This window comes from Daldinia vernicosa (genome assembly GCF_022497035.1).
Source record: "Daldinia vernicosa strain CBS 139.73 unplaced genomic scaffold F5Y00scaffold_8, whole genome shotgun sequence".
Lineage (NCBI taxonomy): Eukaryota > Fungi > Ascomycota > Sordariomycetes > Xylariales > Hypoxylaceae > Daldinia > Daldinia vernicosa.
This window is the reverse complement of record NW_025953924.1, coordinates 626,597-650,856: the sequence shown is the minus strand read 5'-3', so window position 1 is coordinate 650,856 and position 24,260 is coordinate 626,597. Positions and strand designations below refer to the sequence as shown.

Genomic DNA, 24,260 nt, shown 5'->3' with positions numbered 1-24,260 from the left:
GATGACGGCTGAGGGAGGTCTTTGTGCCGAATAACTAAGACGTGGCTCGGCAGTCGACAAACGACCACGCTGATAGGTCCGAAGTTCGTGGTAGGCTGACGCAGGGGCTTAGTTCTGCTACAACGTGGACGGCTTTGTCCTATAATTATCCCGTCACCTTACATTTTGGGTAACTAAACTGTCAACCTCAGAAATCGGATACTTCTTGGCCGTGATCGAGATCCGATCCTCCTATAGGGTTTGACAGAGATCCGAGCTTCCAACCGCCATACTACATAGTACAAAGTGGCTGAAAGCCGCTTGAGCTTACGGAAGTTTTCAAGCGGCTGATAAGAATTGGAGTGACGGCTTGGTGGCTAGTAATACCAAGCGCCGGCCTCTCCGTATTTTACGTGGTTGGCCTCTGACTCGGTCGCCTCGTGTCGACCGAAACTAGTCTCACCTTGACGCCAAACATTTCAGACCTATTTTCTATCCCGAAGTGCGTAATCTTGACTTACATAGCACCTTATCAGAGAATTCTCCCTCCAGGCTAGGTCGCTCGAGTACCCCGAGTCAGGGTCCCTGACTGTCCTGATTAACTCCTGTGGCCCGCAGTTGACGGCCAATGTGAGATTTCTTATGTCAAGGATCTCCAGACTCAAGCGTCTTCTTGGCTGCTCATCAATACCCGTTCAGTCCGAACTCCACATGGGGCCAATGAGGTGGATCCCTGCAAGCAATCTACACTAGCTCTGTCAGTCTGTCCTTGAGCGTTGTCAGGTTGTATGGGGTTTGTATGTATCGCCGAGGTCGTATTGTACATATTACATATTACATACTGTAGGCTTCTGTTATCAGTCATTTTCCCAACATTGAAGCCAAGCAACCAAGTGGCGCCAATTACACTACCAACAACCCAAGCACTAAGCACTTAAGCACCCGAATGCTGGTTTACGAGGTAGTCCTTCTAATTCTGTTGTGGCAGAGTCGGAAGGGATACACAGCTCAAAGCATCGAAAAGAGGCCTCGAGGCTGCAAAGAACGGTAGCTTCACGACCGTTTTGCGCCGCAAACAAGAAGTCTCTATGTACATATTGGAGATGGGCCAATCCCGAGTCGTCGGCCAGTTTAGAGGGAGACCCAATTTCCCAAGCAGATCACTATAATAAGAAACTACTTTACAGGTACTTGGACGACGCTATAGCCGCATGGCATTCCGAGGTCATCTTTAAGTATATTAAAAGCCGTGCACCCACAAATGGCGCTATCTCTGCTTAACCCCTGGTCAGCAGGGGTTTTCCCTTGAGCGTTCGTTGCCCCTAGTGCTAATCCGATTGATCATTTCGAGATAGACACGGAGAGAAATGGACGAGATGAAGTAAAATAACTTGGGAAGAAAAAGAAATGGACAGCTTCGGCTACTTGACTCGTAGTCTATCCCGCAGTCTAACGCTATCCTCATCTACATACACATAGAGAGCCAACGAACAGGAAGGCCAAGATAGGTACTGGGCTTGACGACTGTAGCAGGGGTTGAGGGGGGAATCGTTAACTTTCCTTCCTCCTCCCGTCTTTGCCGACCTCCACTAGGTATTCACACTTACCTTCTCCACAGCCATCTGATATCTATTTTTTTTTTCTATTGTTGGCCTGAGTCGTCGTCTTTGTTTCACTGCCACATACCCGATCGTTTTGGTTTACTCTCTTTTCATTGAAATAGACCGGGGCGGCCTAGTTGGAATTCTCTACCTGTCTTATTTATCAAACGTGTTTCTCCCGGCGGTGCACTTGTTTTGGAATCCCTATCGACATATCGAATACTCCTACGAAACCCTACGTGCCTTGTATCTATCTACACTCCACGGACAACCTCCTCTTTCTAACTTTTCCCTTCCGGCCAATTTCTTTTTTTTATAGCTCTCTGGTTTATCAACGACACTCTCTTAATATCTAATTATAATATCTAAACCAGAGGGTCTGGTACTCTTGAGCCATAAATCGCCAGTATACCACCTCGAGGACCGAATTGGCTCTGTAGCATTTTGCTTCCGCCCCTAGCAAAGCCCTCCCTACCCAAATCAGCTACGCGGTATTGGATCCGAATGTGTGTGGCGGCGTGATTTTCTATCGTTCAACTACAGCAACCGGCCCGGCCCGGAAACCGAGGCACTTGGTAATTCGAATCGGGGGATAACGTTGCGGAACTCTTCAACATGCATCAAGGCAGGTTATCGCTACAACTCCTACTATGGGGTACCGCTCTCGTCCAGGGTCTCCCCACAGACGAAAACTCCAACAGTCGTGACAGCTTAGAGAACCGAGAGGCTTCCAATAACATCGGATTTAACTCGAAAGCCAATGGCAATCTAAAGCGAGATGATCCTAGCGATTCTAACCCGCAACTCGGGTTTGTAACATTTAAGATGAGCTCGAAACGATCAGATGTATGTTAAGCTATCGTGGCCGCGAAATTTGTATATACTAACAGGTAGCTCTATTTAGTCCAGAGACAGCCGCACAGAGAAACTCTCAAGAGATGCTCAGAACCTAGCAGCTAAGTACGGGTCCAAAATGCCCACTCGTGCCACATCCGAGTATCCTGCTATTCGTAACCGAGATAACAACTATCACGTGGATACCGCCGTCAAGCCTTCAGTCAGCAACGCTGTGGGAATCGACCAGGACGGAACGGACTACTCGTACTTTATAGAAGCTGCCTTTGGCTCCGAGGGGAAGAAGATGTACATGCTTGTGGATACTGGTGCTAGTACAACGTGGGTTATGGGCTCGGGTTGCACCACTGGCGCATGTACCAAGCATAATACATTTGGACCGAACGATTCCAAGACGTACAAGGACACCGGAGAGGGCTACTCTGTCCAGTATGGTTCCGGAGAAGTGAGCGGGCACGTCGTGTCTGACAGTATCAGCATCGCAGGGTTGGAGGTGACAATGCCCTTTGGCGTCGCCAATGTCACTTCAGACCAATTTTCCCAGTTCCCCTTCGAGGGCATCTTAGGGCTGTCCATGGTCGACGGCACGTGGCTTACCCATCTCAAGGACGCCAAGCTGATCGATTCCAACGTGTTTGGGATTGCGTTGAACAGGAAGGCGGATGGCGTTAACGACGGTGAGGTGGCTTTTGGCGCGCCGAACAAGGCCAAGTATACGGGTGACATATCGTACACTGGTCTCAAATCCGGAAATAGTTGGGCTATCCCGATGGACGATGTGCTGTTTGGTGGCAACTCGGCTGGAGTAAAGGGCAGACTTGCCTATATCGACACCGGCACCACCTTTGTTTTCGGCCCCCCTGACGATGTTGCAGCTCTGTATAAGCTGATCCCCGGTTCTAAGACCATCGACAAGGGCGAGACTTATACTGTTCCGTGCGATACCGATGGTGAAGTCGCATTCTCTTTCTCTGGAAAGACTTACACTGCCTCTTCAAAGGACTTCATAACTGCTCCCAACACTGCTGGAACTTGCTTTGGCAGCGTATATGGAATGGAATTTGTGCCCGGCGCGTGGCTTATTGGAGATATGTTCCTGAAGAACGTCTACAGCGTGTTCGATATGGATCAAAAGCAAATCGGTAAGTTTGAGCTCGCATAGCATGGGCATATCACGGGCATATCGATCGAGAGACTAACTAAAAGCATAGGATTCGCCGCTAGAGCAGCTTCCGGTAGCGGTACCAGCAGCAGTGCAGGCCCCAGTGGGACGTCAACGGCATCTCCGAGTGGCTCGTCGACTTCCGGATCGGCTACCGCAACGGCTGCATCAGCTGGCTCCAGCTCAACGGGTTCTCCTTCGGACGGTTCCGGGGTTGGCCTCGTTCCCGGAGATACGTCAACCGCAGGTTCGGGCTCGAGCAGTTCACCAACAGAGTCCGCACCGGGCAGCACACCCACTGAGGACTCCGCCGGTGTGAGGTTAAGCGCAGTAGGCGTATACACATCCTTAATGTGTGTCCTATTAATCAGCATGATTATGTAGGCATAAGGCGTCTTGGGTCTTAATTCTCGCTCATTCATTATATACACACTACGCGTAGACTGCTTCGCTAAAGCAGATGACAATCCTTCATCACGGTATACTTACCATTTGGATAGAAAGGGGGTTACTAGGTTTTTGGATAAATACCTCTAAATAAGAGCATCCTCCTCTGGTAGAGGAACAGTACACGGACATTTGATACCCAGGGCGGGTGAGGAACGAAAGAGTCAGCAGCCTAACGCCGGCATATAAAACCAAAATACGCTGTTAGGTATTCTATTTATGATTATATAATAGACAGTGAAATATTCAATTCTAGGAGCTGGCACTATTTGTTGAGCCGTTTTATGTGATAATTTACCTGGTAGGTATAAGCTTTAGTGACATAGAGTGTAGAGTGATGCTCTCCTAACGATTCTCCCTTAAAGATCGTCACTGAGTAGGAAACGAAACTTAGAAACTACGTAATAGTACTTGGGTACAAGCCCCTGACCATGCACTTAATATCGGACCGACCTTAATAAAGTTGAAGCTTAATCCGTAGAGAAGGCAGGACCCAGACAACAGGGACTTACCTAGAATAGGGACTTAAAATGGGGTTTCATTCACAAGCTTTGGAACCAATCTGCCAATTAGAATCCCCTGCATTAGTCCATGAATACCTAGTACCTAATCCGTACATACGTACATCTTATCACATGACGATAAGAAAGAAACCCGTAATCGTTTCATTGACACTGGCCTGGACTCGACGAGGCGCGGCTCAACTTGAGATCTGTTACCTGTTACCAGTAAATTGGATTGCACTCGCTACTAACAAAATCAACCCGTTATTGAGGACGGAACCGATTTTTTACCTTGCAAGGATGCCGCCGTGATAACACAATGGCCAAGGCCACGACTCATAGCTCTAATAGAGAGCAAACGCGCAATACCAATCCAACCGAAGCTCCCGCAAACGAAGAGCAGCATGGTCTGTTAGCAGGAACCGCTTCTGATGAAGACGAGGACGGGAACGAGAATGGCATTATAGTGTATCCGAGTAACGGTGACCTCGACGCTCCTCCTAGTTCTATTCGCACTCCGGGCACTCCAAGAACCCCTAATCGAGTTCGGTTTGATCTAAGACCTACCAATATTCCACCTCCTGCGAATGGCCACGATCGTCCAGCCTCACCCGTTGATTATTTCGATATTGCCGAACCTGACAGCCCTATCTATGACGATTCAACACCAAGACACCCCCTACTAACCGATATCGAAGCTCCCTCTATAGCCTTAGCCAACAGCCTTGACGATGATGTCCACGAGTGGGCCGAACGAGAACGGACGAGACCCAAATCTGGGATGCGCTCTGCGTTTATGAATATGGCGAACAGCATCATCGGTGCCGGTATTATCGGACAGCCATACGCATTCAAGGACGCCGGTCTGCTGGCGGGCATCGTACTGCTTATCAGTCTGACCATCATTGTCGACTGGACCATTCGCCTGATCGTCATCAATAGTAAACTAAGCGGCGCGAATAGCTTTCAGGGGACAGTCGAGCACTGCTTCGGCAAACCGGGACTGGTCGCCATAAGCATTGCGCAATGGGCTTTCGCGTTCGGCGGCATGATTGCCTTTGGAATTATTGTCGGCGATTCGATACCACAGGTTCTACGCACGATATGGCCGGGGTTGAGCAGCACGCCTGTATTATGGCTCCTCGCAGACCGCAGAGCGGTTATTTGTTTCTTTATACTTGGAATAAGCTACCCGTTGACGTTATATAGAGATATTGCAAAGGTAAGCCTGTTACAATGTAGCGAAAATAAATCTGATCGACCAGCTAAAGTGAAGATAGCTCGCCAAAGCAAGCACATTCGCTTTGATCAGCATGGGTATCATATTAGTTACCGTCGTCGTCCAAAGCGTTCTTACTCCCGCGGAAAACCGCGGCTCTTTTACCTTACCGTTACTCACAATAAATGATGGCATATTTCAGGCTGTTGGCGTTATTTCTTTTGGTATGTGCGCTTCGCTTCGTCAACTATGGTTTAAACCTTTAAACCGAGTAACTATGGGTATTACAAGGTGTTTAAGGTGGTAGCAGTGGCTAACAAAAGCCAGCATTCGTCTGTCAACATAATTCTCTCCTAATCTACGGCTCCCTCAAGACACCAACAATAGACCGCTTCGCAAAGGTGACTCATTACTCTACGGGCATCTCCATGCTGGCATGTATGACTATGGCCCTCGCGGGCTTCCTTACCTTCGGAGATAAGACGCTCGGAAACGTGCTGAACAACTTCCCGGCCGATAATACGATGGTGACGATCGCGCGGCTTTGTTTCGGGTTGAACATGCTCACGACGCTACCGCTAGAGGCGTTCGTCTGTCGGGAAGTCATGATGAACTATTGGTTTCCTAACGAGCCCTTCAATATGAACCTGCACCTAATCTTCAGCTCGGCATTGGTCGTCTCGGCCATGACGTTGAGTCTGCTGACTTGCGATCTCGGGGTCGTATTCGAGCTCGTTGGTGCGACGAGCGCCTGCGCGCTGGCGTATATCTTGCCGCCGCTGTGTTATATCAAGCTGAGTTCAAGGTCATGGAAAACGTACGTCGCTATGGGCGTCGTGGCGTTTGGGTGTTCCGTCATGGTTATCAGCATGTTCCAAGCTATTGGCAAGATGATCAAAGGTTAGTTTAGCTGCCGACGTGGCTACCCGTCTTTATCCGGTACCAGAGCTGACTTATATCTGTTGTTGTTGTTTTTCGTAGGCGGGGGTGAACCATCCCAGTGCGTCTAAAGCTAGCTATAGGATTGTTGTCCTTGGCTTTTTTAACCTTGGAGCAAAGGGAGGCAAACTGCATATTGCATACAGCAGCCCGCTATTTAATGACGCCAGTCCCCAGTCCCCAGTCGGCATCGAAAGGGTCGCGCGATAGTTGAATCATATCATCGGGCAACGCCACCGGTCGATGGCAGCCGTTAGCAGCATGGCGAAGCTACATTTTACATTACAAGGCGTTAATTTGAGGATGATCCAAGGCGAAAGGGATCCGCCTATGTGCAGCAGCTCTCCACCTCGGTCATCCTGCAGGTGCACAGCAGCAAGGGTAGTAGTTAGTTAGAGTACCTAGTAGGGGGTGTGTGTGTGTGTGTGTGTGTGTGGGTTGTACGGGCTGTATGGGTTGTAGGGGTTGGGATGTAGGTATCGCTTATCGCGGGACGATGGTCTGGCTGGTCTGGCTGGTTTTACGCGGCACTTTGCAGTTTACTTTCTAGGCCACTCACAGATCACAGATGGATGAGCACATGCACGATTGATTAGATAGCGAGTCCGCGTCTGGATGGGCAGATGGGCCGATGCAAAGAACCACTTTAAGACAAGACCGAAGCCGTTCTACCCACGCCAACGCATACCGGCGCATACACACGCATACATACTCTCTTATACACGACATATTTTGCAATATATAGGTATACATATACCTACCTATATACATATACATATACATATAACTATACATATAACTATACATACATGATACACTCATACATACCTAACCTACACAGTATAAGTCCTATAAGTCCTAGACTACTACTACATACTACACACTACACACTACACACTACTCCTCCGTCATCTCCATCGTGGCACATCCATTACCTTTGGCGAATACGTAGGAGACCGAAGGCGAATTCCGTTACCCTATATCTTTTTTCCCCTTTCCCCCTCCACGTACGGCTTATAGCTTACGCGCTACCCCAACTCTAGTAATCCGCGCGGAGAGCAAAGCAGCTGACCTATCGATGCCGCTCCCCATTAGGAAGGCTCCCACTGGCTCCCACGTCGAGCGGGACCCGTGACTTGGCTAACTAGTCACTGGTCGCGGTCTTCTAGATGATGTATGTGTATCCGGGGTGCAATATCTAGCTTGTAATAGGGTGTAGGTAAGATAGGCAGACGGCGTAGAGCGAGACAGGGCGATATAGGCAGCATGTGAAGCATCGTGCGTATGCATGTGTGTGTGTGTGTGTGTATGAGTGTATGGGTGTATGTGTGTATGTGTGTATGTATGTAGCTAGGCAGGTAGTAGGGGTGAGGTAAAGACGGGACGGGACATAAGAGAAAACCGAGTGAGAGATATGTAGAGTGAGAGATAGAGATGGCATTCAGAAACAAGAATCACTCGATACATAATACAGTATCGTATATACAATTACATACTACCCCATCAAACCGAACCCCGCTTGTCAATTTATAAATAAAAGCTCCAAAGACGAGAGACCCTTTCGATAATCTAGCTAGTCCCCTTTTTATTTTTTTTTTGTCCTCTTATCCACCGCCTTAAATAAATACTCAGTCCACCCACTCACCCGTCACCCGTTCCATCATCACACCACAGTCGAAAAAGAAAAGAAAAAAAGAAGAAATTTTACGCCAAACAAACAACCAAGATCAACTCTCGATCTCCCCATCTGTCGTGAGTATAACACTACCTACTGCCCTGAGGATCAACTGTCGTGATACCAACCTAACCTACCTACCCGCCTGTCTTACACATCTATACATACCTACGTATATGTCTATATACACACACACATATATATATATATACCTCCGTCCCTCCTCATCGTAGAGCGCGAGACACGGCTTAGCCTTATATGATTTATATATTTATTACCTACCCTCTTACTCCGTCTTACATATTTCGCGGACCAGCTAGTCCTAGCTAACCAACAACAACACCAACACAGCAAATAGATCCATCCATACCATACCGCATATTATCGCCAAGGACGTAAACCAACCGCTCCTCCAACCAGCCAAAATGCACAACTCATCTTGCCCCAAGTGCGGTGTCAGCTTCAACGGCGACACCAAGAAGTGCGATTCCTGCGGCGCCGTAAGTCGAAGGCCCCTTTCTCGTAAACCCCGTATAGCTAGCTACCCTCATATATATATATACTTATATATATACGCATATACAATAACCCTCTCTCACCATATCTTCCTCCCTATACTTTACTTATCCCAGCTCAAGCTTCGAAACCCGAAAAACTAACTAACAACATCTCCAGACCTGCCCCGTGTAAACACACCACCACCACCACATCCCCAACCATGAAGACGTAGGAATTACCCAAGGGGGATACTGGATTTTCCATGGCGCCGCAATGCCACCAACCCCCAAATTTCAACCTACTAGACCATTCGTTTCTTTTTTCCATCGGTATTCGGCGTAGATAGGGGGTCAGGGCAGGGCAAGGCTAAGATCAAGGGGGGTGGGATGTGAAGGAAGGAGTTCGTTGTACAATGAGAATATTCCAGTGCGATACGGGGTTAGAAACCCCCCCTTTTTCTTCTATCTTCTTCTAGTTTACGAAGGCATCATCATAATTAGGGGCGAGGACGGCCGGTTTCTCCTAATGCAAGTCAGTCAGTCAGAAGAACCAAACCAAACCAAACGAGAGGAGTGTGTTGTTCTGAAAGGGGCGAGACGGATACGGAAAGAGAAGACGGAAGCACATGTTGGCGAGTATCTTACTTCGGCCTCTACGGCAAACTAACTTACTACCAATCTTAACTAGTTACCATAGTTGAACGGTCTTCCTTCTTTTTTATTTTCCTACTATGTTAAGCTTCCACGAGATTAAACTAAAAGGGAGCCTTCAAAGCCTAAGTTCCCCCCTATTGGACAGATGCGTTATGTAGTAAAAGTAAGCAACCATCACATGTCCACCGTGGTATCGTGAACAAGACCAGTAACTAGTAGATAAGTGCGCCGAATATATTGATAGGTGTCCGTTTCAAATATCATATTACAACATACCAGCTTTGAATCTGCCATATACTACGCAGTCAAGGCCGGTACTAATCATCTACGAAGGGCAGCACAACAATTACAAGACGCATGTGGGAAACCAGGCAGGAACATGACGATTAGTAAGGAGTATGATTGGGAAAAAAGACAGGTAGAAAGAGTAGCCCCTGCGCAACAAATGTCCGTCTCCCGGTTGGCCTGACGCGGGAATTACCAAGAGCAGTAAAAAGGAGAAGATTTATGATATAGCCGTATTCTCTGGGGTTGTCTCGCCAATCTTGACACACATACCACACGCACAACACACCATCCACATCTCTCTAACGGCAATACATTGCCCATCCCCCCCTTTCTCGAACCATGGGAATTCAAATACAACGATACCCGCTACCCCGTCACCAATATACTCCCTTTGTAATATGGGAGACACGCAAGAGTTGACCTGAGTTGCACGCCCACCGAAGCAGTTAAAACGGGAAGACGAATCAAACTCCGGTTGAGACTAGGACGCACAGGCGGTCCGACCCTCCCAGTCCGTCTAAAACCCTTATTCATCTGTATATCTCGTCCGTGAGACGAACCTTAGGACGATGATGGATCATGACGGTATGTCGAAGGTATCATAAAGATGTTGTACACATTTCTTAAAGGACTAAGCACTTGGAGTGCTTCTTCTGGCTTTTACGAGACAGCAGAGCCGCGCGAGTAGCGTGCTCGAAAACTTCTCGGACACCTTCATTCGTCTTGGCTGAGCACTCAAGGTACTTGTAAGCGCCAATCTTCTTGCGAACGTCCTCACCCTATAGCAATATTAGCGGCTACAAATCAAACAAAGAGCCGAGCTGAGTTCGGAGATAGAGATCCCACGTGTTTCCAAACACCGAGATTAAGTAATGATTTTGTAAATGATGATGATAACTTACCTCCTCAGGGGAGACGGGCTTCTGGCTGGTCTTGCGGAGCTCCTCAATTGTCTTTGCGTCGTAACGCAGATCCTTCTTGCAGCCAACGAGGATGATAGGCAGGCCTTGGCAGAAGTGAAGGACTTCGGAAATCCACTATCGGATAGAGCACGTGTCAGTAAATTGCTTATCTAGGAAGCACAAGACAACGGATGAGATGCGGGAATGCTAACCTTCTCCTGAACGTTGTCTAGAGAATCGGGCGAGTCGACAGCAAAGCAGATTAGGATGACGTGAGAGTCAGGGTAAGACAGAGGTCGAAGACGGTCGTAGTCTTCCTGACCAGCCGTATCCCATAAGGCTAACTCGACGTGCTTTCCATCGACCTCGACATCGGCGACGTAGTTCTCGAAAACGGTGGGGACATAGACCTATTCAAAAATAAAAGGACAGTTTGTCAGCATTGTGCACAACGGCCCTATTGATTGTTTACTGGGACGCGATAGATGCTCATGATGGCATCAATGGGCGACGAGGTAGCAGCTCGGAAGGCGGATTGACGGGACCGACGACCCTTTGTTTCGGTATGACGCGGGTCTATGTTGAATAGAAGGATGAAAAGCAATGGTGATGACGAGGCAGCTATTCTCTTACCTCAGGGAACGTTCCCTTAGAGAAAACGCTGCAGTTGAGTTAGCATGATGGCAGAGACGAGTTTGTTTTGATAAGCGACGTACATCAATAAACAAGTTTTACCACAGGCACCGTCACCGACGATGACCAGCTTTCGGCGGAGCTCAGCCATGTTTGGGGAAGAAGATGGTCGGATTTAGGGGGGGCAGAGAAAAGGAACGGCCTTTGCTCAAGGGGTATTGAGAGAATATGCAAGAAGAGAGAAAAAAAGAGGTCAAAAGTCTTGATGGATTGAATCCTCGCGATTGTTCGTTATGGTTTCTCCCTTGGAGGTTTTTGGATGATGGAAGAAGATGGAGGAGATTAGAGATGGAGAATGTGAGAAGGAGGAAAGGTTGGAAGGTCGTTGCTCAATTGATGGTGGTAGCACCAGCAAGGTAGGATAAGGCAGGCAGGCACTACAGTACATAACATAACTTTTTGCTCCAGGTAACCAGGTAGACCAGGTAGCAGCACCAGCACCAGCGCCAAAGCAACAGGAAGTAACAGCGGGTCGACTCACCAAATAAGGGACAATTGGGGACAAGCACAGAGAGGCACAAGACAAAAAAACGTGTAGGTACCTAGGCCTAACAGGGGCAGAGGGGACAGGGTTTAGTGGGGCTTGTTTAATCGTTAAGGGATTTGTAGGCGAGTTTTAGTGGTTGTCCTAGCGGCTTACACTGCCAAAACTTTGCTAGGTAAGTCCTTGGGAAAAAAAACAAAAACAAATAGGTACCGAAGGTACATAACGCCGCGTACTGTACCCGTTGTACATAGGTACGTTTATGTCCGTATTCTGCTCTCGCACTGGCCTGACTGGCCTGGCCGGCTTTTGGCTTCCACTCTCCGTCCCAATCCTCAATCCGAAAGTACCTATTTGTACAATGGATATGTCCATCAGTCCATCCAGTCCATCATGTGCCCTATGACCTTAGGAGGTACATTAGGTACAATACCTAAATGAGTCGTCCTTATGAGTCGTCCCTAAAAGTCCTTTGGCCCTTGCGCCTCGGATCTCGAAGGAGGCAACCCACCAAAACACACATCATTACATAGTAGAACCTGGTTAAGGTACTTAGCCTAGGGCCTTGTACCAAGCCACGACACCGTCCGTCTTACAGCATTGAAGAAGGTATTCCATGCATGTGGACTATGGACTGTTCTTAGTGGGCCTGTGCGCAGCGTCCTGCATTTGAAGCTCATGCTATGCTATCTACACTACCTAATGTATGCCATGCTATAAAGATTCACTCATACGTAAGCAATTTTCTAGAATATTGATTTATTAACATTGATGCTACTGAGGTCATTAAGGTCGGTAAAAGGCGAATGTAGCATTCGGGTGCAGCAAAAGTCATATACCACACATTACATACGAGAAACAGACGGCACAGCTTTCTCATACGGTCATATCTCACAAATGTTAAACCACTAACGCTTATGATGAGTTGGACATATTGCTGACTCAGAAGTGTTGATATTGAATAGTTATTTGAAGTTTGATACTTTGAATATTACTGTATGGATTTCATACTTCATACATACCTACCTACATAATAGTTCACGCTTCGAAAATGGAGGATCGGGGGATGTTGCCGGCAGATCGGCTCCCAGAAAGAAAATAAAAGACCAAGCTAGGTTAGGCACGTTTGAATCAAACTCCCCTACCGACCGCTGCGAGCTAGACAAAGCTGGGAAAGGAGCTTGCGTCTTTCTTCCGTCTTTCTTCACCGACTAAACGTCGCAATAGCCCTTCGCTGATCCGGGCTCTTCAGCTGAGCAGTTGTGGCTCAGATATTGTCATATCATTCCAAGTTTCCCGACTTCCCAACTTCCTAAGCTCCCAAGTTTCCACGCTCTCTCCTATCGCGCAATCTATTTCTTTCTTTGTTCGCTGTTCGTCGATACGAGTTGTGGGGGGGTTCGGCATTCGCGTAGTGTAAGAGCCCTGGAGTCGTCATTTTGTTTCATACGGCCAGCCCGTCTCGGAATTCTCCTTTTAACTAACATACATACTATTACATACATACCTACCCAACATACATATATATGTAGCATCCCTCGTACCCCTTTCTCTTTTCTTGGATTACCTATTCTACACATCGTATTGATTGCGTATACTACCTATGTATAAGGCACTGAGAATCCCCCTATTATTTACAGAATTAGTTAAGCCGAGGCTGCAAAGCCCAGTTGGTAGTTTTCTGCGGCTTGGCTTCGCTTGTGATTTGGAACTAGGTAACTCATTGGAACTAACTGGCTCTACGTAAATTACATAGTACGTACGCGTACCGCATTGACACCATACGAACAAAACTTACAGCGTTTTAATATTATCATATCGATAATGGGCTTTGAGGCGAATCAATATATCAATTTGCATAGTAGATCCGCATGTACATAGTAGATGAAACGTTAGGTACTTACACTAGAATGTATAACTACTGCTGACAACTAACTAAGGAATATGAGACTTTTGCTAACCTAGTGTGTTAGACGATGTGGTGTTAGTTTAGATCAACCAGTTGTCTCTTTTTACTGAAGCTTTCTTTTAGTTCATCTCGTATCAAACCGGCAAGGTGGATTTTACCGGCCGAAACCTTGGGATCATGGATCCTATGTATTCCGTTGCATCTTTAAACCTTATTATGCGATAATAGCCTTCCGCCTGTTATATTCGACCTAGAAAACCAGGGACTTCCGTACAGGTCATACAGGTCAATTTGATTCACGTCATAACATCTCATTTGGCTAAGTTTCAATACATGAATTTTTGTGCCTTTTCATATGATAAATAGAATGTACCTACATAAACACCATCGAATACGCCCGTTCATCTTCTTGAATAATAATAATTCTACCTACATAGCAGTTCGGTCGGACAGGAACAATTAGCATTTGGTCTTGATAAGCTTAAGCTCAAGCTCAACTACGACATTAAATCTGCAAGATAGGCCGACATCTTTTTACGACAAGGTCACGACATGGCCACAACCATGGCCACAACCACGGGTCTAATGGATCTTGGCATCCAAGGGTTAATTTAATGTACTTGGGTATCTATGTACCTCGTACCTATCTTATCTAAATGTTTAGATAAGATACGAGGTACATAGGCAGTGGACCTCCTGGGCACTTGGTTTCGTCGGAGTCTAGATTTTCCGCGTATTCTCAATTCACCCCCACCCCACCCCACCTTAGAGTCTTTCAATGGCACTAAGGCTCTAATCCAATTGGACCAATTAGATGTATTTTCCAAAATTTTGGTCTCTGGAGAGCAAGCAGCTTCATTCAACCCACGCACACGATGAGGCCGTAAGACCCAGTGGCCTCTCGCGAACCTCAATCCGTCCTGCCCCTCCCTCCAAACAGCAGGAAGGTCCCTCCCAAAAATGCAGAAGATCCTCCGCCGAGTGGCTACCGCCGAGCGGGTGGTCGCCAAGCGGACCAAGACCAAGGACCTCAAGTGGTTCAAGAAACAAAAGAAGGAGACGTCCCGCGATCAGCAGCACCAGCTAATGATGGTCCGAGAGGAACTCAACGCCGCGAAGCAAGCCGTGAAGGACGACTGGGAGTTAGGACCCCTCGCCCCGAGACGAGACGTTGGCGAATGGGCCGGCGCGAAGGGCGCCATTCACGAGGCTCGCTACGCTGCCTATGGCAAGGTCACTCTCGCCATGCGAAATCGCCGGTGTCAGTGGGCTGGCGGCGCTTACAACCTTAACATCACCGTGGGGGACAGAGTCGTGCTAATCGACGGCCCGGATAAGGGGCGCATCGGCAAGATAAAGTCTATAGACTACGACAAGGCCGAGGTTGTCATCGACGAGTTAAACAAGGTAATAATCTAGTCCCATACGGCGTTCTAGCACTCGCCGTAGTACCGATTTTTTTTTAACAATATGAATTACGCAGACCAATATCCGAGTACAAGCAGAAATCCGAGACGACGACGAACCCCCCGTTATCAACATGGAACTCCCCATACCCATCTCGGGCATCCGACTCGTCCACCCCATCAAAGACCCCTCGACAGGCATCACCCGCGACGTCATCATCAACCAGCTAGTGCACGGGGGCTTTCTGCACGACCGCGTATCCGGCAAGCGGCGGTGGTCCCGCATCGTTCCGGGCCTGAACATCTCGATCCCGTGGCCCAAGAAGGAGGAGAAGGACGTCAAAGATTACAGCTGCGACACGCTGCGTATCGACGTCGAGGACAAGACCTTCGTACCTACGCTCCTGCGCCCCCCCATGCCCGAGGCCGTCCTCGACGAGCTGCGCAACAAGTACAGTCGCTTCCGCACGCGCCACGACCCCGAGTACATCGCGCGCCTGGAAGCCGAGGAGAAGGCCGTCGCCGACCGCGCCAAGCTCATGGACTCGATGCGCACCCCGCTGCAAGAGTTCCACCGCGCCCAGCGCGAGGGCAAGAAAAAGAAGGGCAAGCCCCGTCTCACCCTCGAGATGCTCGAGAAGATCGGCGAGGTCATGGCCAAGAACTTGGAGAGGACGCGAAATGGTCAGGCTCTGCTGGAAGCAGCCAGCAACAGCGGCGTGGCGTCGGCTGAGACGGCCGTATCGCCGCCTCCTACAGAAACCGCGGCGGCGGCGGTGGAAGAGACACAACCTCCGCCGTCAACGTAAAATTAAAATTTAAAAAATGGTGGTGGTAGAATATGACGCTACTTAGACCTGTAACATAAATGTACATATTGCATTTGCATTTAGGGGCACGCGGAGCATTCAAACCAACTTCGTATTCCTTTTCCTAGGCGTAAATCCCCCTATGTGATGTGATTGATTGATTCCCTACCTCCTATCTAGCCAGTACTTTTATCTATACCCCTGAACCACCCCTTCCCTACCTACGAGCCCAGCAACGACAGCCTTTCCAAGGCCGTGATAACAGGCGGTTCCTGCTTCTTCCACTTAGCCTCGAGATTCTCGTATAAAACCGCATCCGCACCCATAGGCCTCCACTCCTCATCCTCGTCTCCCTTGCCTTCTTCGCCAGCCGGCTTGTTTCCAGCACCCGCGAATACCTCCTTAACAGCTACCCTGCAGGCCTCCGCCACCTCCGCAGCCAGCGCCTCGAGAGCACGAGCGCGTTCGTGCATGCCACGGCGTACGAGCGCAAAGACGAGACGCTCAGCATCGGGCTTTGCACCCTCGACGCGCTCGACCAGTCGGCGAACGCTGTTGACGAGATATTCCTCCTCGTAGACAGTACCCTTGCGACCTCGGGCGCGCTTCTTCTCCTCGCGGCGGCGGTTCTTGCTAGTAGCGCGACTGACGCCCGTTCCGGCCGTGCCCACGCTTCCTGTTCCCTTGCCCGTGTACCGCGTAAACAAGCTGGCGCTCGTGCTAATGCGTGAGCTAGCTGCCACCGACACGTCATCCGGGATATCGCCTGCGCCAGCACGTTCGCCCTCATAGAAACCCAGCGGGTCCTCCGCTGCCTTTCGCCGGAGATCCATGATACGAGGAACCTGTGCGCGAAGCTGCGCCTTGCAGTCCGCGAAAAACTCGGTACTGCTACCTAGCGACTCTGCGAGACCGGGATCGACAGCGCTCGTTAAGAGTTCGGGGCGCCCGCGCTGTGCTGCCAGACGCATGGCGTCGGCGAATAGATACCCCTTGCAGAGACAGGAGATGGCGATTTCGAGCGAGTTGAGATGATCAAGATAAATTGCTGCCGCGGACGCGTAGTCCTTGGCCTCGTAGAGGGCCTCCGCAAGGGTTGTTGCAAGATCAGAGAGCGCATCTAGAGTCAGCGGCGGTGATTGTTGCTGTGCCGTGAAGAGGCATTCACGCCAACAGGAAGCGCCGGCAGCACGGTAACACCTAGTAGCCCCTGTGTAATCGTTAAGAGACTCATAGGTGAGACCCGCTTCTCGAAAACGAGACTTGGACTCGAGATACGTCGCATAGAGACTAGTAAGAATAGTGAGGTTAGGTTGGTCGTAGCGGTAGAGCTTCAGCGCCGTGGCGTAGAGTGCGTGCTTGACAGTGTAGTCTTGGGCTTCCTTATGCGCCTGGCTAGTTTGAAGGTGAACCAAGGCTTTCTCGTGCCGTCCAAGATGATCATCGATAGCGAATTTCCGTCTTAAGTCAGGTAGTAGATGCAGATTCTGATGGAATGGGAGGTACTCTCGGGGATCTCTTTGAGACTGTTGCGCAACTAGTAGCGCCAGGTCTAGATTGTAGAGACCTAAGGCTTCATCGTATAAGGTGTTGACATCCGCAAGAAAGCAGATATGTTCGACAGCTTTCTCGGCAAGTTGTTCATCTTCTTGCAACAGGGTAGCAACAACTAACAGCCCGTCTTCATACGCGGGTGGAACCTTACAGACATTGGCTGTGATAATGTTTTGTAGGGTATCATGGTCCTTGGTCTTACGGGATTGGAGATGAGACAGCACCGCATCGCAAATAGTGTTAACTTTTGAGCTGTCATGGGGTTTACCAGTAGGGATCTCGCTTGGAGTCACTTCCGGTAACTCTTGATTCCTCACACCCTTGGTATCTCGATACATAGTCTGCGTGACATCTTCGTCTCTGCTCCGCGTTAGGTATGTGCTCATACGTGGTATGCGAGCTCACTTACCGTAGAGAGGAAAGGAAAAGGTCGATATACGATACATCTCCAACTTGGTCGAGGAAGAGTCCAACATTAGCAAGGAATTGCTGCGGTCTGTGGTCATAAAGAATATTCATATCCACACGCTGGGTCCGACAGTACGAGTATGCCTTTCCGTAATCTTTAGCGTCAATCAATTGCCTAATTCCCGCTACAACCATAGCTCGGGGATATATTGTTTCTAAGTTTCCACGCGGCATCTGAAGAACTATGCTCATATTAGTAGGCATTGCTGTTACAAGCCTTGCGCCTCTCTCGATACTCCGACACCTCTCGTCCTTTTCAGGGTCGTCTGGTGGTACCTCCAAGCCTATAAAGTAGGGTTAGCTAAGAATAAAATGGGTATCTCTGGGACTCACTCTCTACATCGACCAAATGGATAAACTTGACTAGATGGCTAGTTGTTGTGGCAATGAGATGAGCTGGAGTAACGAGAAAAGATGTGCAATTCTTCATCAGGAGGCGAGAATTTGCGTATAGATGTCCGTTCCGTGATAATCCGACAGCAATGACGTTGCCGGCGAGGTCGATGACTTCGCTCCACGGAAGCTGAGATGGAAGGCGGACAGAGTACAAGTCATCCTGCTGGTTGACAACACCATGGAATCTACCTAGGCAATCTTGAACGAGGACCTCCGTAGATCCTGATTGGGTTAGACGCACAAAGCCAAACATCGAACCAGCATATATACTCGAGTTAGATGAGAATTCACCAGTGGTTCGGTCAAAGGGGTGCGACTGGATCACGGGGCCCTTTTCAAACCCGAGGCAATGAATGACACTATTCTCGGTGACGGCAATTTGCAATGGGAGATAGTAATTATCCGAGTTATCTTTAGCGAAAGTCATGCTGCCTACTAAAGATGGAGGTAGAGAACGCTGCCCTTTTAATTTCCATTCATATACGTCTACGCCGAATTGATGGAGAACGGCCATAAACGTATTTGCTGGAGAGAAGGTCACATCGATAATCGGCGATGATGCCTGCAGTTCAAACAACGCCATTGGAGGAGGGACGTTAGCTGTTCGAAAAGGGGTGAGCTTGAGAGTCTTCCCGTCTATGACAGCAACGGCTCCATAATCATATGGCGGCGTTAGCGACCCCCGAGCGATCTCGAAAATATACTCAGCAAGTAATAGTCTATCTGCGATACTATTAGTGTTGAATATATGCTCATAAAGATTCTAACTCACCTGGGACAGCCGACGCGAAACGCAGTGGTTTTTCAGGATGCCATGCGAGGGAGAATGGACGCTTCTGCGTGGGGATTTCTTGCTTCAGATACCAGTGGTAATTGCCCATAGTCCAAAGTTGAATGCGGTCATCAAGCGTAGCTGCGAGGACCGTAGAATCCGAGTTCCACTCAAGCCGTATCCGGTCGTTTGAGAGTGACCTGCCTTCGGGGGCTCTCAAGGAAAATTGACCATGTCTAAGGCCATTTCTCTCAAAGAATATAACATCCACACGGTCCTCAAAACGTTGCGTGGATGCAATCAAATTCCCGGCTGGTCTCCAGCTTAAAGCACACTCCATACCATCAACGGGTTCACTTACGCTGTCAAGAACGCCATCTCGGGAATATACCCGAATGGCTCGGCGGATGCCAATCTCAACCGAGTTGATTGCGACATAGGCACCGTCGCCCCTCCAACTAATGGTTGTACTTCCATCATCGTTAGGGCTTAGTACGCCTTGGTCTACCTTCTCTGGTATTGTAGGGTCTCGCAGGGCTTTGGCGCCTCGGCCTTGGAACTGTGTTTCCTTCTTGCCCCAACCAACAGAGACGTGCTTAGACGCTTTGAGATCATCGACACTCATAGTCATATCTGCTATACAATCGAAACTACGGCTCATGAAGATCACCGTGTTTGACTTTGTAGTTATGGCTAGTAGTTCTTCATCCGGGGACCAGCTTGCAGCTGTGATGCCCTCATCCACAGACCCTTGGATTTCGATGTGAACCCCATCATGAGAGTTTGGGCCCTCTAATTCTTGGACGACGACTATGTCACCTCCTTCAAGGACTAGACAAGTTGTTGAAGTATCGCTGAAGTGATGCGAGCTTATGACTCTATCAACAGCCAAATCCGGATTTGGACTTGGGGCATCCCACGATGCGATATCTCGGCATTCACTACAGTCATAAATGGTGAGCAAATTATAGACTGTCGGATATCCCCGAATGGTGCAGGCTCACATGTCTATGGACGAGGCTCTCACGTGTTCCAGTATCCTTACTAGACGAATACGCCCATCTGTGTCACTGGGGCCGAAAGTGCACAAGATCTCATCTTTGGCTGGGTCCCAACACGTTGATGTGATAGCCTCTTCGGTCAAATCGGTTGACGACTTCCAGGCGTTGAATCGTACGTTGCGAAGATTACGCATCTTGGGAATGCCTGACGTCGTAGGGGATCATGAACTGTAAGGCACTGGTATAAGTTATAACTCAGTTGCGACGAAACTGTGATAATAGACTTTGTAATGACGACTATAAGTCCGTGCGATAAAACTTTTGAAATTAGTATTGATACTGTGCTAGGTACCTGTCTACCTCCTTCCAAACGGGCATCAGGTACCTAAGATCTTTGAATCTGATTAAAGCTTGGTCCGTGCTCAATCCCACCTCGACCTAACCTTAGACGTCTCGGTGGAGTGTCGGCTGGTCGGCAGGCCCCGGAAAGTATGACTGTGGTCAATGCTGGCCTGATAGTGGCTAAAGCTTTCACTACCTACATGGATAGTACCGAGGTAGGTACCTGGCATGGGATGAATGACGGCTCCGGCCCCTAGCTTAAAGCGGCATGCCTTAGATCATTTAACAATTTCATCTATGTAATAACAGGGTATTCAAGCTTGTAGGACCAACTCCATTTCTCGATCTACCAGTTGTACATAATCCAATTGGATCCTTATTTGAACTTTTCATTGTATTCTTACCTAAATATCCAAAGACCTATTGCCTTACCAAGTACTTACGGCTTCGAGATTGTCGAATTTGTAACTTGTACATAGCGCTTCAACTCATATAATCATGGACGTCGCGTACAAGCAACATGCCAACCAGGCGCGTCGCAAAAACAGATCGTCTACGAACATCCAACACTTATCTCTTGCGCCGCTCACGTCTAAATTACCCCTGATCGACCATGAAGACCTACCTGACCTCGGCGCGCCGCCATTTCAACACAATGTTTCCTACCTACAGGGCAAATCCGCCCCTACGACCCCACGGCTACTCCAATCTCCTCCCCGGACTCGAGCCAACTCCCCTAGCCGACGTCGATCCTCGGTGAACGATCCTCTAAGCGCGAAATTGCCAAAGAGCAAGTCCACGACTCATCTACTTGCGTCAAACGCAAAACGCTCTGGCCTGGGACCGATATCGCCTCTTCCCCGGTATCATGTACCACCTAACAACAAAGAACGGGGAGACGACGACTGGATTCTGCGTACGGGGGCATTGATCAGCTCGAAGATGCGCGAGTCCAAGGGGCAAGCATGGCTCGTCGAGAGGGCGAGCTCGACTAGTCTAACTGGCATGCGTGATGTTGACGAAGAGGCATATGAACGAGAATTAGCTAGGGAGAGAGAACTCGCGAGCAGGCGGAGCAGTCGACGGGGCAGTATAGCAAGTGGAGACGATGATATCCTTTCGCCGAGCAGCCGCTACGGTAGCCGCTCTCAGAGCCGGGCTGGGAGCCGAGCTCATTTAAGGACGCCCGTGGAGCGGCATGTACACGATGGGTATTTTAGCTACGACGTGTCACCGGAAGATCACATTCCAGGCCCGGATTTCGTAAGCCTGGACGAAAAGCTCGAGGCCTTCGAGACGGATACGAGCAAATCAGACGAGGCAGTTGTTCGGAGACTGGTCTATAGGAAAAGCGAAGGGGTAGGCTCCTGGGTCTGGTCCCTATTCTCCGTTGAGGAGAACGACGAAGAATCAGACACTGCCGACGGTGAGCTGTCAGATGGCGAAACCGAAGGAAGCCATTTGCCTCGTAGCGCAAGCACGGTGGAATTCGAAGGCGTTTCGAATGCCCCAGAAGAACGAATTCCACCCCCCAAGTCAGACGAAGGTGGTTGGCGAGACGCCGCGTGGCTTTTGACCGTGGCGTCTAAAGTCTTGCTTTAGGGTCTGAGACAAGACCTAACGCGATGCTTCATAGGGAAGACGAGGAACTTGAAGGTCATTGCGTTTGCGCCGCATGTCATCTTTTATAAGCACGCGGGATGTGTAATATTGACAGCTAGTTCACGTTCAAGAGTCACACTGCAGCTGTGCTAATAAGCTAATTCTACATCTCTACGACGGGGCTTTACCTCCTTTTGGTTGGCAGAAACGGAAATAGATGAGCCAAGCGAAGGACCTCGATATCTTGCTACTAAGAATAGAACACGGAGTTCTGTATCTGATTATCGAAATGCGCAGTTTTATTGATCTGGGAAATCACAAAACGGTCTTGGAATTCGAATCCCATTAAGACCGTTAGTTGGCTCTACCTGAGCTTTTGGATAAAATATTCTACAAATCAAAAGCAATGGACGTGTCTGGTCGAGGTACATACATGCACATGTTGCATACACATACGTCTGCTTCGCATACTCCTTGCCTACCTCCGTATGTAGTGTTTCTCCTCGACCATCTGTAAAACGGAATGTAGTCTGGGTGCGGGGAAGGCCGCCAACCCGCAGGGAGAATCGTTCAGCTGGCTGGCTAGCTAGCTTAAGACAGGGCCAAAACCGGATTTTTTTACTCATAAAAATGCAGCCAACATACGTTCGAGGCCTTTCGAGTAAGACGTGTTACTTAAGGAGTAAGAAGAAAAAAAAGTACGATCGCTCTTAGGATTAACAATAGATGTCTTTCTACCTATTGCGCCCCGAAGCTTGCTAGGAACTACCCAGGTAGATTATTAAGAAAACTTTCTTTTTACTTGCTTACGTTACATGTTTTCGGAAGAAAGTTTTTACTTTTAAATTTTAATTGGAGGGGGAAGGCTTAAAATTTAAATATATAAATTATATAATAAAGAAATTAATAAAATAAATTTTTAATTAATTAAATTAATTATTATAAAAGTAAATAAAAAATATATTTAATTAAATTAATAAATAATAATAATAATAATATTAATAAAAAATAAAAATATATAAATTAATAATAAAATTAATAAAATAAAATTTATAATTAATAAATATTTCCCGTAAATAAAAATATAAGTTAATAATAAAACGTTATAATAATTAATTAATTAAATAATATATTAAATTTTAAATAAATATATTAAAAAACCTTAAAATTAAAAAAAAAGATTAATTAAATAAAAAAGGTAATTTATAATTTATATTATAAAAAATAAAGTTATTTATATAATTAATTAAATAAAACGTATATATTTAACCGAAAATTTTAAAATTATATTTTAATAAATAAATTAATTACATTAAATATAATTTTAAATTTATATTATTTTAATATATTAATTCGATTTTACGTAACGGTAAATTATATAATTTTTTTTAATTATAATTTATACACACGTATTTAACTTATATAATTAATTAATTATAAATAAAACTTAACGTAATTTAACATAATTTATTTTAATAAAAAAAAACTTTAACGTAATTTTTTAAGTAAAATTTTTTATATATATTATATTACTTTTTTATTTAAAATTTAATTTTTTACTTTTTTTATAACTTTTTTTATTAACATTATATAATTTTTTTATATTTATTAATTTACTTATATTATAAACTTTATTTTTAAGTTATAAAAAGTTTATTATAATTTATATAACTTTAAAAAAAACTATTATTAAATATATATTTTTTAAATTATTTTATTTTATTTATGTATAATTTATTTATTTATTTTATTTCTTAAAAATGTTTATATATAAGACTTTTCTTTTCCTTTAATTATTTAATTATTTTTTTTTTTTATATTTTTTTTTTTAACTTTTTTTAATATTATAAACTTATTATTTTATTACTTAAAAAGTAATATTATAAGTTTTATTTTTATTTTAATAAGATTTTTTTAAAATGTTTAATAATGGAAATAATAATATATAAGTTTTAAAAAAACGTGGTTAATTTTATTAATAATTTTTTTTTTTCGGTTTATAATAATATATTTAATATTATTAAAATTTATTATAAATTAAGTTTAAATTTATTAAGTTTAATTATATAAGTTAAATTATTATTATTTACGTATTATATCGGT

The 24,260-nt window shown here is 46.7% G+C and overlaps 6 protein-coding genes across 6 annotated transcripts; 4 read left to right on the top strand and 2 right to left on the bottom strand.

Moving 5' to 3' along the window:
• Nucleotides 1-2,405: 2,405 nt before the first annotated feature.
• F5Y00DRAFT_251488 (aspartic peptidase domain-containing protein) lies at nt 2,406-6,915 on the top strand (the record flags this gene model as incomplete). The annotated part of the gene is made up of 7 exons (XM_048009830.1): nt 2,406-2,426; nt 2,578-3,577; nt 3,647-3,802; nt 4,847-5,769; nt 5,828-5,990; nt 6,094-6,626; nt 6,748-6,915. The coding sequence occupies 7 exons, from the start codon at nt 2,406-2,408 to the stop codon at nt 6,913-6,915; spliced, it is 2,964 nt and encodes a 987-aa protein (XP_047868030.1).
• Nucleotides 6,916-8,805: 1,890 nt separating this feature from the next.
• On the top strand, nt 8,806-9,159 carry F5Y00DRAFT_228648 (uncharacterized protein; the record flags this gene model as incomplete). Its single annotated transcript, XM_048006660.1, has 1 exon — nt 8,806-9,159. One exon carries the CDS (start codon nt 8,806-8,808, stop codon nt 9,037-9,039), a length of 234 nt encoding a protein of 77 aa, XP_047868029.1. The 3' UTR covers nt 9,040-9,159.
• A 540-nt stretch (nt 9,160-9,699) lies between these two features.
• F5Y00DRAFT_207110 (Rho type small GTPase) lies at nt 9,700-11,920 on the bottom strand. Its single transcript, XM_048005449.1, has 5 exons — nt 11,438-11,920; nt 11,355-11,382; nt 10,934-11,131; nt 10,722-10,856; nt 9,700-10,598 (listed from the first exon to the last, which is right to left on the bottom strand). Exons 1-5 carry the CDS (start codon nt 11,503-11,505, stop codon nt 10,443-10,445), a joined length of 585 nt encoding a protein of 194 aa, XP_047868028.1. The 5' UTR covers nt 11,506-11,920; the 3' UTR covers nt 9,700-10,442.
• Nucleotides 11,921-14,767: 2,847 nt separating this feature from the next.
• On the top strand, nt 14,768-16,022 carry F5Y00DRAFT_251486 (uncharacterized protein; the record flags this gene model as incomplete). Its single annotated transcript, XM_048009829.1, has 2 exons — nt 14,768-15,214; nt 15,291-16,022. 2 exons carry the CDS (start codon nt 14,768-14,770, stop codon nt 16,020-16,022), a joined length of 1,179 nt encoding a protein of 392 aa, XP_047868027.1.
• A 117-nt stretch (nt 16,023-16,139) lies between these two features.
• Nucleotides 16,140-20,574, bottom strand: F5Y00DRAFT_228637 (IkappaB kinase complex, IKAP component). The gene is made up of 5 exons (XM_048006659.1): nt 20,217-20,574; nt 19,213-20,153; nt 18,378-19,163; nt 17,986-18,328; nt 16,140-17,936 (listed from the first exon to the last, which is right to left on the bottom strand). Exons 1-5 carry the CDS (start codon nt 20,405-20,407, stop codon nt 16,244-16,246), a joined length of 3,954 nt encoding a protein of 1,317 aa, XP_047868026.1. The 5' UTR covers nt 20,408-20,574; the 3' UTR covers nt 16,140-16,243.
• Nucleotides 20,575-21,053: 479 nt separating this feature from the next.
• On the top strand, nt 21,054-22,157 carry F5Y00DRAFT_259053 (uncharacterized protein; the record flags this gene model as incomplete). Its single annotated transcript, XM_048010811.1, has 1 exon — nt 21,054-22,157. The coding sequence occupies one exon, from the start codon at nt 21,054-21,056 to the stop codon at nt 22,155-22,157; it is 1,104 nt and encodes a 367-aa protein (XP_047868025.1).
• Between the last annotated feature and the right edge of the window lie 2,103 nt (nt 22,158-24,260).